Genomic DNA, 19,468 nt, shown 5'->3' with positions numbered 1-19,468 from the left:
GTTTTGATAGTAAATGATTGTTCTACATTCAATTTAATCTTCTTGCTTACTTTATTCGTCTTGAGTTGCAGCAAATAGGTTTCCTTTTTAAAAACCTTTTACATTTGCATAAAGGTAAAGGTGTTGCTGATCCAGAAGAACACCTAAGTGATGTTTTATTTGATAATAAGGAATAGAGGAGGAAATCTCCAATCCTCTTGAAACAAGCAAACATATTTTGCTGTGTGCTCAGGAACAATGAACACTTTGTAGCATAACATACACTGGGAGACTCACAGGTGGGAGGTAGATCCAGTGATTCTACAATAGATATTCACAAACTGAAAACTATGGGTAATATTTGTTCGAGGCATATGAGCTGCAGATTACACACTTTTGCATAGATCGCCATCTGGTGTTGGGCCCGGATGTTTGCAGTATGTTTTTCCTCTTGGAAAGTCTTTGGAAGTCACGAGGTCGGTGACTCCTCCTTTGGATCGTATTGCCCATGGGCTTTGGCTCCATCCTCAGATAGTTTTTTTCCGCCATCGGGCTCGGATGTGATCTTCGCACTCCGGTTCCGAACAGCTTCCAGTTCGGCGATCGACGCGCAATCCTCACCCCAATCGCTGTATTGTTTCGATCACGATCTCTTCAATCATCACGCTTTCTCATCGACACAAACTTTCGGTTCCAGTCGTCGACGGCGGCCTTCGGGCCTACCCAGGCTCCGGTCCCGGCTCATGGAAAGAACTCCATTCAAAAAGTGCCCTCAATGTGGGTCCAAATTTCCCCACACCGATCTTCATGAGGTATGCAACCTTTGCCTCTCCCCGGAACACGAGGCTCGAGACTGTCCGGCCTGTAAGTCTTTCCGATCCAAAAAGACTATTCGGGACCGAAGACCCAGAAGGAACATGGCACACTCCTCGACGTCCATTCCAGTCGACATATTCGGAGACTACATTGAACATTGATCCGGAACATCATCGTGCCGAAGAGGACCTAGTCAGCGCTTCCGAGGCCGACGAGTCAGATGTGGAGGACATCACCCCGGCGCAGAGGGTCGTGAGTACCAATCTACCCCCTCCCACACCCGCGCCGACACCCCAAAAGGCTTCGGTCATGCCTTCGCCTCCGGGCCTAAGCAAGACCAGAGACACTGCTTCACACACCCCACCTTCGGGCCCGGTGAAGAAGCCAAGTAAGCCTTCTGGCGGCTCGGGCTCGAGCCAGCCTGCCAGCGGTGCTGAGAAACACACTTCGGCACCGAAAAAGAAGGCGGCCTCCACCTCGACACCGAGCTCCGCACCGAAGCCCTCGGGGTCGAAACCCAGCTCTTCGGCACCGACGCCACCTTCGGTGCCGACCGAACCACACAAGGCCACCGGCAGCGACACTTCCAAGCCGAAGCACATCTCAGCACCGACCAAGAGACCGGAGGGTCCCAAGCCGGGTTCTAAACATCAAACCGGCACGGAAAAACCTAAAAAATCATCGCCTTTGACGCCGACGGACCAAATTACCTCACCAGAGTTATTTACACCGGATCCCTTGCAAAAAACTCTTACCAAGGATCCAAAAACTGGACATTTGACGCTCTCTACTAAGAAGAGACATTTGGAGAAGCCTGCTCTGCCTCCACCTCCAAAGAGGAAGGACTCTGCTACCTCTCCATTCAGAATACCTTCCCCTCCCCCTCCACCTCCTCCTCCTTCCCCACCTCCACCCCCTCCACCCCCACCTCATCGTTCTCCTACTCCATCTCCAGACGATGATGATCATGGGGACCCATATTATGATACAGGGGATGTGCCACAAGACCCCACCCCTACAGGATCTCCAGATCCATAGGACGATTACCATATACCAGATATCCCCAATGTCCCACAAGACGATATTTACCCCTCTAGACCACCTCCACCTGAAGATTCACTAGGGTTTAACCATCTTCTGCAAAGAGCAGCACATTATAATGGGGTGGACATGCATAATTACCCTGTGGAGGAAGATTTCCTCCTAGACACATTCGATACTACACAGAGGTCCACCTCCATACTGCCCATGCTCAAAGGGGTGGTAAAGCATGCGGCAGAGGTTTTTAAAGACCCAGTGAGAGCCAGGCTCCTTAACCCACGTATCGAAAAGAAGTACAAACCTGCTCCCTCAGATCCCTCTTGCATCAGAGGACCAGCGCCACTAGATTCCTTAGTGGTCTCTACGGCACGTAAAAGGGCAAACTCACAAGCGTCAGGTGATGCACCACCACCTGACAAGGAATCAAAATTGCTAGATGCTTCAGGCAAACGCACAGCATCCCAGGCCGCCAACATATGGCGTATAGCAAACACTCAGGCACTGCTGGCCAGATATGACAGGGCTCATTATGACGAATCAGAGAGCATAATGCAACATCTCACTGAAAAATATAAAAGTACAGCCGACGAGTTGATTCAAGAGGGTAAAACCATCACAAACACCTCTATACGTTGTGCCCTAGACGCAGCAGACACAGCCTCCAGAGCCATTAACACCAGCGTCCTTCTCCGTCGTCATGCTTGGTTAAGAGTATCTGGGTTTAAACCAGAAGTACAAGCCTCTATCCTTAACCATCCCTTTGACCAGGAACATCTATTCGGGCCAAAGGTGGATGAGGCCTTAGAAAAGATGAAAAAGGACACGGATACAGCAAAATCCATGGGGGCATTAGTCTCACCCGCCCAGACGCTCCTTTCGCCGCTCATCCTTTCGGAGTGCATCCAGAGGCTACTCCTCAGACACAGCGTCCACATCGTACAAGTCCCCTACTCAGACCACCTTTACAAAAGGTTACCAAAGAGGCGGCTACAGGGGTAACAACAACAAGGGCAGAGGCAAAACAAACACCCGTTCTGCCACACCTACTACCCAATGACTTCCCCCCTCCGCTCCCCCCAGACCATTCCACTCCAGTCGGGGGCAGACTCACAAATTTCCTTCATGTCTGGGAGATCATGACCTCAGACAAATGGGTGACCCAAATAATTCAGTCAGGATACTGCCTGGAATTAACATCTACTCCCCCAAACATTCCACCCAAGCAACGCCCAATGTCACAAGAACATTCCACATTGCTAAAGCAGGAGGTAATCTCCCTCCTACAAAAACAGGCAATAGAACACGTTCCTTTCAATCAACAAAATTTGGGGGTTTACTCCCTATATTTTCTAATACCAAAAAGGGACGAGACTCTACGACCTATTCTAGATCTCTGGCCCCTAAACACATACATACACTCAGACCATTTTCACATGGTAATGCTTCAGCAGGTACTTCCGCTCCTCTCCCAGAACGACTCTCTCACCACACTGGACTTGAAAGACGCATACTTCCACATTCCAGTACATCATGCTCACCGACAGTACCTCAGATTTGTAGTGGATGGACAACACTACCAATTCAAAGTGCTCCCGTTCGGAGTCACAACAACACCACGGGTATTCACCAAGTGCCTAGCAGTGGTGGCGGCACACCTCAGAAGACAGCACATTCACGTCTTCCCATACTTGGACGATTGGCTGATAAAAGCCACTTCATACAACCAATGTGCACACCACACCGCCACCACAATCCAACTACTTCACCAACTAGGATTCACGGTGAACCACCAAAAGTCCCAGCTAACACCATCCCACATAAAACAATACCTCGATGCCACCATAGACACCTCGAAAGCAATAGCCTACCCCAATCCGGCCAGGATTGCAAGCATTCAGACTTTACGACAAAAATTCGTTCTTCAACACTCCCTTCCAGCACGAGTGTTCATGCAACTGATAGGGATGATGGCCTCTTGCATTTTCATAGTGCCTCACGCAAGACTCCAGATGCGTCCACTCCAAGAGTGCTTAGCGCGCCAATGGAACCAGGCCCAGGGGCAACTGACAGATCTGGTGTTGGTAGACGGTCGCACCCATCGCTCTCTGCAGTGGTGGAACACCACAAACCTTTCCAAAGGTCGACCGTTCCTGGACCCGGTTCCCCAAATAATACTAACAACGGACGCATCGCTCCCCGGCTGGGGAGCTCATCTATTACACCTCACAGTGCAGGGCACATGGACGCCGCAACAAAAGTTACTCCATATCCACCATCTGGAGTTACTAGCTATCTTTCTAGCCCTGAAATCCTTTCAACCACGGATTTCAGGCAAGGCAGTCCTCATTCGCACAGACAACATGACGGCCATGTATTATATTCAAAAACAAGGCGGCACACACTCTCCACAGCTCTCTCAATTAGCACAGAGCATATAGGGATTGGCAATTCCCCACAAAATCTTTCTACTAGCTCAACATGTCCCAGGAGTCCAAAACACCGTGGCAGATCTGCTCAGCAGACCGACACAACAGATCCACGAGTGGGAACTTCACCCACAGGTTCTTCATCCGTTCTTTCAAATGTGGGTGCATCCACAGATAGACCTCTTCACCACCCACAAAAACACAAAATGCCCAAGCTTCGCCACCAGATACCCACACCCATTGTCCAGATACCCACACCCATTGTCCAAAGGAGATGCGATATGGATGAACTGGTCAGGCAAATTTGCGTACGCTTTTCCGCTTCTCCCACTCATTCCATTAGTGGTGCGAAAGCTACAACAGCACTCCCTCACACTGATCCTAGTAGCTCCAACGTGGGCCAGACAACTGTGGTACACCACGCTGCTGGAACTCTCGGTAGTACCACACCAAAAGCTACTCCTCTCACCATGCCTCCTAACCCAGAACCATGGAGAGATCAGGCACCCGGACCCAGCGCAGCTCAACCTTGCGATCTGGCTCCTGAAATCCTAGAATTCGGGTACCTAAACCTTCCCCCTGACTGTATGAACGTCATCAAAGAAGCTAGACGCCCTACCACTAGAGCCTGCTACGCTGCCAAGTGGAAAAGATTTGTTGTTTATTGCCATAACAACACAATCAGCCCTCTAGACGTGTCTATACAACACATCATATGCTACTTACTCCACCTACAAAGGTGTAATCTAGCCTATACCTCCATTCGGCTACACCTCGCAGCAATTGCAGCTTACTTACAAAACAGGCAGCACCTATCACTTTTCAGAGTACCTGCCATTAAAGCCTTCATGGAAGGCCTCAAAAGAATAATTCCCCCCAGAGTACCACCCTCACCTGTGTGGAACTTAAATATCATGCTCACAAGGCTGATGGGGCCTCCCTTTGAACCTTTGCATAAATGCGAACTGCAATTCCTCACATGGAAAACAGCTTTCCTTGTAGCCATCACTTCCCTTGGAAGGGTCAATGAAATACAAGCACTTACCATACAAGAACTTTTTCTTCAAATGCACCAGAACAAAGTTGTTCTCCGTACCAACCCAAAATTCCTACCTAAAGTCCTTTTCCCCTTTTCACCTAAACCAATCTGTAGAATTACCAGTATTTTTCTCGCAACCTCAGACCGTTGCAGAAAGGGCTCTGCACACGCTAGATGTCAAACGAGCCTTACTTTACTGTATCCAAAGAACACAACCTTTCAGAAAGACCAAACAACTGTTTGTCTCTTTCTCTCCACCACACAAGGGCAACCCCATCTCAAAATCAGGGATAGCTAGGTGGATTGTAAAATGCATCCAGATTTGCTACCACAAAGCAAAACAAACGCTTTCCGTTCCCCCTAAAGCCCATTCTACACGGAAGATAGGGGCTTCCATGGCTTTTCTAGGGAACATCCCACTAGATGATATCTGCAAAGCAGCTACATGGTCAACACCGCACACTTTCACTAAACACTATTTTGTAGATGTGCAAACCAAGCAACAAGCTAGTGTGGGCCAGGCTGTACTAAAAACACTATTTCAAACCACTGCAACAGATACCGGTGGTCACCGCTAAGGTTGGGAACTGCTATATAGTCTATGCAAAAGTGTGTAATCTGAAGCTCATATGCCTCGAACGGAATATGCTACTTACCAGTATGCATCTGTTCTTGGCATGTAGAGCTGCAGATCTACGCGCGCCCACCCGCCTCCCCGGCTACCTGTATCTGCTCCAGTCTATCTTATTTAGATACAACACACATGGGTTTCTTCACTGTTGTTACTACGCTCCATCTTTCCCTGCTGGAGAAAAACAATCTGAGGATGGAGCCGAAGCCCATGCGCAATAGGATCCAAAGGAGGAGTCACCGACCTCGTGACTTCCAAAGACTTTCCAAGAGGAAAAACAAACTGCAAACATCCGGACCCAACACCAGATGGCGATCTATGCAAAAGTGTGTAGATCTGCAGTTCTACATGCCAAGAACAGATGCATACTGGTAAGTAGCATATTCCTTCCTTAACACTCTAACAAAACCTCCGCTCTGTGCCTCCACATAGCCATAGTTGGTATTGAACAATGCCCTTTAGGTCAATTGACGTGGGACCATTGCAAGGGATTTTCCCGAAGAGCACTCATACCAAATGGTCACACAGTGGCCATAGTCCCACAGCGTGCTAATTCTGATTGCACCTACATCAGCAGACAGTTGTGCTAGTCACACCTGAGGAACATATGTCACACATGGCAGCCCAAACTTTTGCCAGACTGCCTCATCTTCAGAACATGCACAAGGACTAGGTTATAATTCATTTTGCTAAAGTTGGTGCCTTGACTTCTGAAGCCTTATGAAATCATATACTTGCATCTTCTCCACATCGTATGGACACCATCAGTGATGCCAGACAGCTGGCAATGCATTGTTGCTATGTAGCCAAGTATTTTACTCCTTCGTTCTCCCAAAGTCATATGCCACCATTTTCAGTCTCTACATCAGATACCTTTAGTTGCTTTCTTTGGTTCTTAGATGCACACGAGTTATCCATCCATCGATGGGCATTTGGTTATGCTGTTAATTTCACAGATACTCCCTCATTGCTTTTGGTTCTGGTGATATGGTAATGTATGCTTTTCTGAAGTGGAACTTTAATATGATGCCTACAGAACGAGTGGAACCATTTTTTGAACCAGGACAACCCTTTTAACTTCTTACCACAAAGATTGTTTTTTCTTTTTATTGACATGTGACTCAGTCAACAGCGCTTCAGAGAAGCTATTCAAGCTTTGTTCCTATACAGAGCAAGAGTAGCTTTAGCAGAAGCAGTGCAACACCATGGAGGCTGGGGAGTACAAATGGTGATGAGGCAGCAGTATAAGTCTCCTGCCTCAGCATCTCAAAGACATCCCTCACGTGTTTGCTGTAGCTGTGGGTGGCAGAGATCCTAATGGCACTTTGGTGGAGGAGAGTTAAAACTTTGTCAGAACACAATTGGATGGGTGGCAAACATGGCCTGTGGTGCCCACAGTTGTGCATTCTATTGCAAAATGGTAATGGCCTATTTTTGTTAAGAAAAGACTATGCCTTACAGCAACACACAACATCGTGATGATTGCAGAAGCAGTACCTCTTTTCCAAGCGGGCAGATGGAGATTGTCACTTCTGTGTGCCCTGTGACATATTCTACATTACTGTAATAAGGTTGATTGTTATTTGTATTGAGTCACTCACTCGAGAGGAGCAGTTAAGCAATGCACACCTTAAGAAATGTGCAGTTTCAGAGTACTCATGAGCAAATTCTATGTAAAGTATGTACTCTCATACCACATTTTCACAAGTTTGTTGCACAAACTGAAAGCCTCAGCGCTGGAAACTCTCCAAGATGCAGGTACGATGGTAATCTGTAACTCTACTAGTCTATGCTTGCATCATGAACACTTTGCACAGCCCCAGCTTAAACACATACCAGACAAGTAGTTCATTACCTTACATTAAAAATACGTTGAATGGCAAACTTACAATTGAGTATTCCGACACAAGTTGAAACCTAATGCCATTCTCTTCTCAACTGCTCAGATTTCTTTTGCAGGTCATCTAAAAAACAGATGACGGAGTTTGGCCATATTACCCTACCAAAAACACTTTTAAATTATTCATAAGTACCCAATTTCTAATGCATTTCATAGTTTAATGTAGGTAACCGAATAGATTTATTTGCGTTACTGTATAAATAAAGGTTGTCTGCTTCATATCTAGGTTCACTTTGTACACTCCTCTACAAAAACATTGGTTGCTAAAACCCTTTCACTTTAAAACATTGTTTATTTTAAATTGATTTCAAGATTTAGTTTGTCTTCATAGCTAGCGGAGTTAGGTTTGTGAATTGGTGCCTCCCATCAATATCCTCTCCGGTGCTATCGCTGTTTGTATATGCTTGGCTGTTCTATCAAGCAAACAAACAGTTTTGTTTTATATAACAGTGGGCTTAGATTGATGGCAACATTTCCTGGTGCATAGTTTTCTCTTTCTTCTACTTAATTAGCCGTAACCTCTTTTTCTGACTGCACTTTCTGCATGCAATTGCCTATTGTGTGTCTATCGTTTGGCTGCACCTTTTACCCTGTTATATTTTGCACAAATAACATGGTTGTAGGCACCTATTTACAGAAACGCTCCCTTCTTTTACTGTATCCTAAATTAATTATAAATTTTGTTTCTTTCCACAGTGTGGATTCTTTAAACGTGCGAGGTACGATGACAGCGTTCCACGATACCATGCAGTGCGAATTCGCAAAGAAGAGCGGCAGTTCAAAGATGGAAAAGCGAAAAACAAAAATGGAAAAAAACAGTGGGTCACAAATTGGAATGAAAATGAAAGCTATTCCTAGGACAACACATTGAGTCCTTTGCAGCAGAACAGACTTTTTAAAAATGGTTCCATTCAAGGAATAATGGTTGCCGGCCTACCTGTGAGCCTACAGTTTTTGTTTGTGTGGATACTTTTTTACATGAACAAAGTTTTGGTTTGCACAACTCTAATATTTCGGGATACTGATTTCCCTATCTGGGCTTATAATGATGCCATGTTGGTGTCTTGGCATGCAAGCATGCTGGTAGTGCACTGGGTGCAACTGAACATGTTCTATTTGCTGCAATCAACCCAACTACTGCTCTCCATGGGCCATCTGCAGAGGGTGTCTCTGCCCTCAACCAAACTACTGCCGTTCATGGTCCAAATATACAGGATGTCTGTAAAATGTGTTGACCTGGAGGTCTTTTACTTCAGAATGTCTGTATGTAATGTGTGTGTTTGTGTTTGCTTGTCTAAATCTTGAAAATGGCTTTTTAAGAAGTGGTGACACATTGTAAAATTAAAGTATTACACTCTCTCCACACCCACAACATAATTTTATTTTGTACATTTTGAAAAGCACTCAGTACTTTTTTTGAGTACTTTTTCAGGTGCAGTATAAAACGATTCCTTGCCATAAATCAAGATACTTAAGCAGCCGCGTCCCGTGGAGGGAGTTCCGTGGGGCGGAAAGGCGGGGCGGGGGAGGGGCAGGGTGGGGGGTTCTAAAAACCGGAATATGGATAATTGCAGGTAATTAAACAATTAAATAAATAAAACTAATTTCGTAGCGCGCCCTGCATCGCATTTTGCGATTCAGGGCGCGCAACGAAATTAGTTTTATTTATTTTATTGTTTACTTACCTGCAATCATCCATATTCCGGTTTTTAGAACCCCCCCACCCTGCCCCTCCCCCGCCCCGCCTTTCCGCCCCACGGAACTCCCTCCACGGGCCGCGGCTGTACTTATGTGCTAAACTAACTAAAACTTGTTTCTAAAGTAAATGTGCAATAGAAGTTATCCTCACCAGTAAGTCCCAAATATTCTTTTGTTTAAATTTCAGGATCACCAAATTACTCTAAGGCAGACTTAAATATCATATACTTATTTTGGATGTAATAAGACATCAAGGTATTTATTTTCCACGTACTTTGGTTACAAATTCCATTTAGGCTCACTCACTTCAGTAACCTTTGTAAGTGTTGAACGTTAGCAACATAAATTCACTAACTATTATGAACTTTTTTTTTTTTTTTAAATATGCAAGTGTTTACAAATTAAATCTGGAAGGGACTAACTTTGAAGTGTCTCAGATTGTATTTTCAAATTAGAAAACTGAACTTTGAACAGGAGGCCTAACTAAATTGGCTAACACAATTGTAATTTTTTCTGTGTAAGCCAACCACTATAGATGCGTTGTATATAGTGAGCACAAAACAAAAAGGACATATCAAGTCAGGGTGTGTCTTGGAGAACTGTGTATGATTTAGTTTTTCACGGTCCTGATCCTTGGAGGATAAAAACGGAGCAAGCGTACTGGCTTTTTTTAATTCAAAATGACCAGGATGGAAGTAAATTTATAGTATTTATTCATTTGCCTTCTCTATGTGAGTAATTTTATCAGGGGAGAATGGACTTAAACTAAGTCTATGACTTCTAACTCTCTTACCAGGTTAGTGGCTCTTATCAAAAAAACAAGATTGAATATCGATGAAAGCCCCAAACACTAATTTTAAGTGCATGTCTCCACTCTTTCTTCAACTCACTTGATATTTCAGTGGGTGCTGCAGTGCAGCAACAACATGTTGAATCTGTGGCCGGATTTCTTTTGGCCTTTTGTAATGCTTTTCACATGAGACTTGCAAGACTGGATCCTCAAAATTACTGTGATTATTAGAAACACTGTAGGTTAACATTATTCAATTAGTTCAGTTTAGTTTGTGTTGTGTGATTAGTGTATCCACTAACCTACTAAAGAAAACCACATCAAAAAAGGTCTATGCTTTAAGCTGCACATGTATGGAACTAAAAAGGAAAATCCCAACTTTCTAATTGAATCTTTGTTGCTAGACTAGAGGTGTGCAGCAGTGCTCAATAGATACTTATTTTCTACTCAACTAGTTCACTGGTGGCTTTGCTTGTTTTCTTCGGAGTATCACTGGTGCTACATTCATATTTTTGTGAAACATTTATGTTTTAAGTATGTTCAGAAGATAATTTCTGTATTTGTCAAAATTATTGCTGCCCTGCTGGTCAAAGAAATAATTTTATCTTCAAAATATGGTGGTTTAAAGCTGGTGTTCCACAGGTCTCTAAGTTCTTCCACTTTTGTCAGGTAAAGGAATTGTGGCAGAGGGAGGAAGGCATTTGCTATTCTGAACACAGGTCAGAACATTTGTCACTGTGGACTACATTCTCCTCTATCAGTCTTGAATATTGAATGTGTGTCTTGTAATATTTTGTAGGTCTGCCAGATATGGTCTTTACTTTTAGAACGATTGATGAACAAGTGCTGTGATGAGCACAGTTTATTTTCTTATACAGCAGATACTTATGTTTAGACTTTATTGGATGTATACATAGTTGTCAAACATGTTTGGACTTTGTTTCTAAGATAGTTTGAATATGTAGCTCTGTGTTATACCAGTCACACAAAGGACACTTTCTCTATATTGGGTCTCGTCCTTCATTACGTTCTTCAAGCCTCTGCGTAGTTCAAGAGCTAAGTGTTTGGTAAGAAGAAGCGCTAAGATATCTTGAATTAAAGCAGACATTTTTATATAAGGCTGAGAAAACGTATGTCTTACCACCATCACATGTTTCAAATTACTGTGCACCCCTCAGCTCATCACACATAATGATTATGTTGTGTGTTCATCTTGAGGAAGTTTTAAGCTAAACAGCAAAATGAAGTACAACACAATGACTTACTCTTGTCTAAGTACTTGTAATAGTTACTCCTTTTACACTGGGTTTGCAATTACAAGTCAGTTTGAGTGTACTGCTACCAGTAATTACCATGTGCGATAAAGGCTTCTTTCCCTGATAAATTTCGGCATATCAGTCCTGTTGAAATTTACTGGGGTGTGAAAAGGTCCCATAAAAGTATTCAGAAACGTGTTATGCCTCATTTTAAGGGCTAAACTCGTAATAGGTGCTATTTATCTCATCTGTTCAATTCCAGACCCCTCTGTATCAGTTTTTAATGGGCTCAACAAATATCGCCTACTCTTTGAAGGCACTCCTAACCGAGGCCTAATCCTAATCTTTACTATACATTTGTTGCCAGCTAACTAACTTCCATTCTATTGGTAAAATCTAGGGTGTCTTCCACAAGGCAATTCCATGCAATGTTGAATAGTTCCTAAAGGGACTGCCCTTGTGTCAGAACAGCAATACAGGAATCTTTCTTTTAACTCTTTTACTTTATTTGACTTTTCGTTGCAGCATGATCGGGTAAAGTGAAGCACTTCATTCCAGCCAAATAAAAACACAATAAATCCATAAATGTCAAATCATCTTTTGAATTTTGCAAAATTTCAATATTTTGGAACATTAAACCACTGACAGCGGATGACCCAAAAATGCAGATACATTTTTACCAGCTTTGCAAAACTGGAAATGGATGAGAAATGGAAATGGGTGAGAACAGTTCTAAGGCCACTGGGGAGCTGGGTGCATACTGAAACTGCAGACCCAGGAAAGGATGAATATGGTCTTTCATTTAAACTTGTAGATTCCTATCTGGAAACGTCATGGCTATTAAAGTCCCTTAAACCGGCGTTAGTTTGCCAGTAGCGTAACTAGGAGATGAGAATTGTAAGACTGTGTGTGCCAGAGCATAATGCACCATCAGATGCTCACCATTGAAGCAAACGACAATGCCATTGTGATGGTGGCCGTTTGATTCCCTGAGCTATAAAACTCTGTAGAATGTTAAAGACCAAGTTATTCTAAGTCTTCTGTGACTTCATTTGATCATGCATCAGACTACTGAAAAGTATTGTTCACTTGTAAATAACCATTGTGTTAGAATGGTGTCACCCAGTGCTTCTCCACAACTCCACTAATAAGTTTTGTATTTTGCAGTATTACACGTTAGTGTATTTTGCCAATGTTTAAATATTGGGGATTTGGGAAAATTGTGAATATGGGTATGCAAGTTCTCCCCGAAGTTTTAAGAAGTTGATGGGTTTTGCTTTAATAACTAATTTCTGTCTACACCGTTGTTTATATTCCAGTTACATTTCCCTTACAATCCGCCTATTCTCTATGCAGTTAAAGATAAGGTGTACTGATTAGGGAGGCCATCAAGAAAATAGGTTGTTGCAGAATAGGGACACTTTTTAGCAATTTAATTCATTGGGAAGTGCACTTGGGTATAAGTTTGTATATATATGCAGGGACACATTTTAGATGTTTTTAATTGTAGATGTTTTGAGGAGGGAGGTTATAAAATGTTGTAAAGGAATGTCTTGCTTCTGAGTTTTTAAATTAATTTATATTCAGATATAGTTCCCTGGTCTTTTTTAACATCTGGAATACCATATTGCATATCTTGTGCATTTGAGGTGTAAAGCAAACTAACCTGTGCAATGTTATATGGGTATGTGAATCATCTCAAGTCTTATCACTGTTATAAAAAGTTTTGATTAAAACCATTCATGCTAGATAGTAGTGTGCAATCATTCCGTAAATGTAATTTACCTGTGGATATTTGTAAAGAAAAATTCTCAAAAAGAAATTATGTGAAATAAAGTTTTTTTTTTACGAAATGCTTTAAGTGCCCTACTTTATTTCTGATGTAGCTTTTTCTGATGATGCTATACTACCAAAATATGGGTACACAAACAAAAATTGTTGACGTAGGTATGATGCAGTAAATACCATTTCATCAGAAGCTGTGTTGACTTTGGGTTTATTTGATAAAAAGTAAGGTTTCTATTTCATCTAATATTCATAAGATACTGTATAATGTACTAAGATGCAAACCTGCATAGTGGAACATTTTTGGGATTTAAAGCATTTAGAAATGCCACTTCAGTTTAATGAAATTACATTCCTCACTGCATAGCAGTATTACGTCACAGGAGTTCGGTTTATAGAGCATTCAAATTGGTTTTTTTTTTATAGTCCGTTTTATTGATTTTGCAAAGAGATAGTGGTAAAAACAGAAGTACAAACAGTACAGCATGGGCACTAGCACCACAACATGTGACATTCGGCGAGTAAAACAGTCTTGTGACATTATACATTGTTGTTTCTCTATCTTCAGCGGGACATATAGGATGAGACCTGGGAATACAAGGAAGAGCATTCGAATTGTTAAGATTTCTTTTATGCAATTGGACCATTGGTTCATCCGCAAGAAAAACGAACTTGACAGATGTTTCTGTTGTATGAAACAAATGACATTGTTAGCAGTGTATTGTTTAATATGTTTATTGTTTGTACATCGCAGCATGCCTGGGAGTTCCCCTACATTTTGGAGTCTATCTGACCGAACAAGAACTGAGTGCCCAGAGTGTGCTACCTATGGAGGTGTAGGATTGTATTACCAAATAGAAAAAACAAGCACTGTCAAAGCCAATAGGTCTCACCTTGTTGACCTGCTGGCTTTTTCCCTTTTTGTCTAAACCATTGACAATGATCCGACCACTGCTGGTGGCATGCATGGACATGCATCACCATACATGCGAGCACCTTTTTTTATTTTTTTCATTTACCGATCCAAGTTGGCAGATGGTAGATAAAAGAAATAATTTCTTTGTCAAACAATTGCTTTTTGGAGTGCAGATAAGCACAATGCCAAATTTCACAGGACTGTGAGTTTCAGGAAGCAGTAGAAGGTGAGAATGAAGCAAGGGTGGGGGCGCAACAAAGGCTGGCAAAATTGCTTTTTGGACTGCTGAGCAGACTGGAAGCAAATGGCAGCTGACTGGCCCTCCACAAAATGAAAACATTTTCTTATGGGACTGGGGAGCAACGGAGGAGAAAGTAAAGGGGAAGCGTTGGGGAAGAGTGCTTGTGGGGTGGGAAGCAGCATATGAGAGAGATCAAGGAAATGTATTCACTTTCATGGAGTACTTAATCAACAAGACCTGCAATAGTATGGAGGGATGGGGAGGGAGGACACAGTAACACAGACATTGCACTAAACAGTACGGAGAGGCAGGGAGGCAACACGCAACAATCATGTTTGTTTGTTAATAAACTAATAAGAGTGATTTATAAACTAATAAGTGATTTATAAAGTTGCATCAGTAAAAGTCAGGTTAACTAGTGCATAGTGCCACTGTTCGGGTCTCGGAGTTAATCATCCAAAACTGATTAAAATAAAAGCATGGTTTTAAGCATTTTTATATATTTTTTAGTTTATAGATCAGGAATTGCAATGCTCAAGACTGGAATTCACTTTTAATACACCCGTTTGGCGGGTAAACTCACAGGCACTCTGAAGCACTACACTGACAGTGCAGAGCATTGTGAGGGACCACAATGCATGCAGTTTCTGGTAATTCTGTTTCGGGACCAGAGACTCCAATTATTGCTTCTCTTTCTTTCACAGCAAAACACAGCAGCCAATGAAAAACGTTTTAACACAATACAAACTACCTTTCCCATGATACCCTGCTCAAAACCACCAATCATGGTCCAGCAGTCCACATAAGAATAGCCATCGCCATTTTAGGAGCCTCTTTCGTTGCTGCTCGCAGACAAGATAAGTGGCTCCTAATCACTTCTATTGTTCTTGCCTATGTCTATGTCTCATTATAGGTTCTATACGATGCTGTAGTAATGCCTTGAGCTCCTTTCCCGTGCTTCGGGATAACAAGCTGCATTTGTTGTGCATGTCCAGCTTCCGGACTGGCTCCTAAATGCCCTGTTCATGCTCTTTGAGCGAAATGCATCGCGCTCTTTTCCGTGTTGTGTGGTGTCGTCCCGTGTTCGGGACCATCTCTAAATTGCCCACGATCTCGCTCTTTAAAAAGGACGCATCGCGGTCACGATCGCGTGGTGCATGGTATCGGCGCCTCCCCTTACAGGGCTGATCACTTCTTCTTAGAGCTATTTGGGCACACATAGCCCAATTTGGCTAATTTTGGGGCGCTTTAGGCTACGTGTTGTCCCCCTATTGATCTCTACCGTAGCGTTCTTTTGACGCTCAACTTCCTGCTGCTCTTTAGCATTGCAGCAACGGGGTTGACTAGTGCTGTAAGAATCTGCCTGCCTGCTGAGCGCGTGCAAGGTCATTATATTGATTGGCTCTTGATGTCCTGGTTCCCTGGGGCTGAAATAATACAGCTTTTCTTGAGGAGCTATGTGTTTTTGCTGTTCTCTGATGCAAGTGGGGCTGGCTCCCCCCTGTGTGATCCTTAGGGATAGACTTGGCAGTTCTTTGTTATTACAAGGAAATAAGTCATTAATAATGGAAAAGTGGGCCCTCTTTGAGGAGTAATATACAAGTCCTATAATGATGAACAACAGGGGCCATTTTTGGAGGATAATTTAGTTGAAGCTCTGGATGCCTCTGTCCTGCAGTCCGTCAATAGGGCAATTGAGACTGATGTTTCCATTACAAAGACTCAGTCCCTGGCTGTTGCCTTTAAGCCCATTACTGATCAATTAGAGAGCTTTGTTAAACGCCATTGTTTTCAGAACCCTGCAACAGGACCCCAAGCCCGGTTCTTCAGATGTACCCTGTAAATCGAAAGCCACATTCTCGGAGTGGCCTCATGCTGATGCTCTGGCTAATCTCCCACAGGCCCTTTGGGTGATCATGGTTTCTCTGCCCCCTCGGCATCCACAGGTGCACCACCCAAGCGTAAAGATGATACTGATTCGGATACCAGGAATACTGATTCCATTCATCCCGATCATGATAATCCCCCTAAAAAGAAAAAGGCAAAAAAGTCTGCCTCAGCCAAGCCACGAGTTTCTACTCTAACTCCCTCAAATTCCTTTACCTTTAATCCTCAGGATATTGTCCAGCCACATTCCTTTGATTGGGCTCCCGCTCCCTAAGTGTTTGAATACCTCCATGAGAATTTGAGACGAGGTTTTGACAAGGAGGCCCGTAACCAACTACGGGTGGAATGTCCCAGGCCCGATATCCCTGACAAGGTTGCTGAGACTCCAGAAATAGACCTGAGCATGTTAACCTTCTTAAAGAAGTTTGCTAAAGAGCCTAAAAAAGTTATTGGTGCATTGCCAAGGAGACTAGCTCACATGTTGACCCTGATATTTTGGCTAGCTAGAACCAATGTGCTGTATGTTTGTTGGGGAACGCGAACTGCACTATGTTAATCTCTTCTTATGCGCATGGACTCCAAAGTAAATTACCTCGCTTCGATAAAAGCGGGCACTTTGGCTAAGGGACACTTATTTAGAGGTAAGTTTATCAAGTACTTGTCCAAATATGTGGGTACCTTTACTTCATTGGATAAGGCCCAATCGAAAATCAAACATGTTTTTCAGGCTGGCCTTTTCAATAGGGCCGGGCGAGGCAGGGGGCTCTCGCCATGCTGTTACTAATATCAAGGCCCTCCCAGAGATTGATACGGTCGAGTTAGAGGAGAGTAGCAAGATTGTACCAAAGGTGGCACATTTTACCCCACCAGGCACAGATTCTCCAGATGCTGCTTCAAAAGAGGCAGCCACAGAGAGGTATTCCAATCCCCAAATTCCACAGGTAAGACTACTCGATACCTCAGGTATTCCAATGGGAGTGGGCGGTCATGCTCGATTTTGTCCTGCACAATTGCAGTGCTCTTACCTAAGATGCATGGATACTGCAGACTGTTCAGGGGTTTCACCTGGAGTTTTATCAGACCCGACACCAAGTATAACTCCCTCAGGAGTTACATTCGTCCCTAGAAGAGTGCGCTTTAATAGACGCAGAAATAGAAGACCTGATCCAGAAGCATGCGGTGGCATATTGCAACAGCACCAGGGGTTTCTGCAGCAATGTCTGCTTGGTACAGAAAAGGGGAGGTGGTCACAGGTTGGTTCTGAATTTGAGAGATTTCAATCATTACATCATGTACAAACATTACAAGATGGAGGGCATCTATCTTTTAGCGGATCTGTTGCAGAAAGGGGATTGGATGGTCCGGCTGGACATCAAGGATGCGTATCTGACCATTCCCATCTTTCCTCCCCACAGGCGATTTTATCAATTCCAGTGGAGGGGCAGGTGGTTGGAATACTTGGTCCTTCCTTTCGGGCTTTTTTCAACACTGTGGTGTTTCACCAAGGTGATGAAGCCAGTGGTAGCCCAGCTCAGAGAACCGAGGATGCGCATGATATTTTATTTGGCTGACGTTCTCATCATGGCTCAGTCTCACTCATTGGCCACTCTTCATCTGCAGATGACAATGTCTTTCTTACAGGACTTGGGTTTCATCATCAACGGGACCAACTCGATTCTCTGTCCTTCTCAGATGATAGATTTTCTGGGGTTTGATCTACTCGCAGTCGGCGCCGCTGCGGCTCCACAAAAACAAATTGTGAGACGTGAAAAAGAAATTGAAGTCATTCCTTTATCGACAGATGGTCTCCTTGCGAATGATGACTCGCCTGGTTGGACTATTGGCGTCTTCAATCCAAGCCATTTTTCCAGACCCACTTCACTACCGGGCATCTCCAAAAACAAAAAAATCTGCATCTTCAGAAGGGCATGTCATACGCGGATCGATTCCTCTGACAGAGGAAGTGAGGGAAGAACTCCGTTGGTGGTTGGAAGACGTGGATTCCTGGAATGGCAGGCTATTTTCGGTTATCAACTGGAGGCAACAATCGAGTCAAATGCCAGCTGTTAGGGCTGGGGAGTGCACTGCTGAGATATCTCCACTGGTGGTTGTAGGAAAGTGCCCCTTTTTGCATGGTTCCTCCCACTTTTTGATTGACGTCTGATGCAACCAGGCTTGATGTGCCCTGGGTCCCTGCCAATCAGATTTCCAGGGCCTGTGTTCTTTCCCAAAACTGTACCTTTGTACCCACAATTGGCACATCTATGGCCACAGGTAAACCCCTTGTGAAAGGTACCATGGGTACCAAAGGCACTGTGACCAGGGAAGGCATCTAAGGGCTGCAGCATCTATTGTGCCACCCTTAGAGGCCCTGTACCTTAACACCCACACACTGCCATTTCAGGCTGTGTGTTTTGGTGCAGAGAAAAATGAAGAGTCAACATGGCACACATCCCTGTGTTCCATGCCTGCAACCCACTGCCTAAGGCCTAGGTAATCCACCCCCCTAGCAGGGTGCACTAGCCCTCAGGTGAGGGTATAGTGGCATGAGCCCTGTACAGCAACAGTGTCTAAGTCCATTATTCGACATTGTAAGTGTACTAAAGCCATAAAGAGTATATGGTCTGGGAGTTGGTCATTACGAACTTCACAGAGCCATAATGATTTTACTGAAACCTGGGAGTTTGGTAGCAAACTTCTCGGCACATTAAACCCACACAGTGTGGAATTTAATGTAAAATACACTCAGAGGGCATCTTAGAGATGCCTCCTGAAAAACGAACAGCCCTGGCGTGGTTCCTGAATGGCTGCCTGCCATTTGCCACCACCAGACAGGTTTCTAGACCCCTGGGTAGAGAGCCTCCGCTCTCTGGGTCCAGAAACTAAGCTCATCCTGGGCAGATGTGTCATGTCTCCTCCCCCAGGATGAGCTGGGTCTACTAAGGGGAAGCTTCAAAGGCCTGACGCCTTTGAAAGCTGTCCCTGCCTTTTGCTGCCCCCAGCAACTGGCTCCCACCGGTTCTGCCCCCCACTTCGGGCAGGAGAATCAGCAGGAAAACCAAC

General features: G+C 44.0%; 1 protein-coding gene across 2 annotated transcripts in view; it reads left to right on the top strand.

The window, feature by feature from the left end:
* Positions 1–9,367, top strand: part of ITGA6 (integrin subunit alpha 6) — a 223,537-nt gene extending 214,170 nt beyond the window's left edge. Inside the window, exon 26 of one of the 2 annotated variants that reach the window (XM_085645291.1) lies at positions 8,529–9,367. Coding sequence is in view for 1 of the 2 variants with exons in the window: in XM_085645292.1 (XP_085501418.1) it covers positions 8,529–8,690 (162 nt within the window). In the remaining variant the exon portion in view is untranslated. The remainder of the gene's footprint in view (positions 1–8,528) is intronic. The other variant, XM_085645292.1, reaches the window with a different exon arrangement.
* The last annotated feature ends 10,101 nt before the right edge of the window (positions 9,368–19,468 follow it).

This window comes from Triturus cristatus, chromosome 3_1 (assembly GCF_964204655.1).
Source record: "Triturus cristatus chromosome 3_1, aTriCri1.1, whole genome shotgun sequence".
In the NCBI taxonomy this organism is placed as follows: Eukaryota; Metazoa; Chordata; class Amphibia; order Caudata; family Salamandridae; genus Triturus; species Triturus cristatus.
The sequence above is the reverse complement of the archived record's forward strand: the minus strand, read 5'-3'. Positions and strand labels throughout refer to the sequence as shown.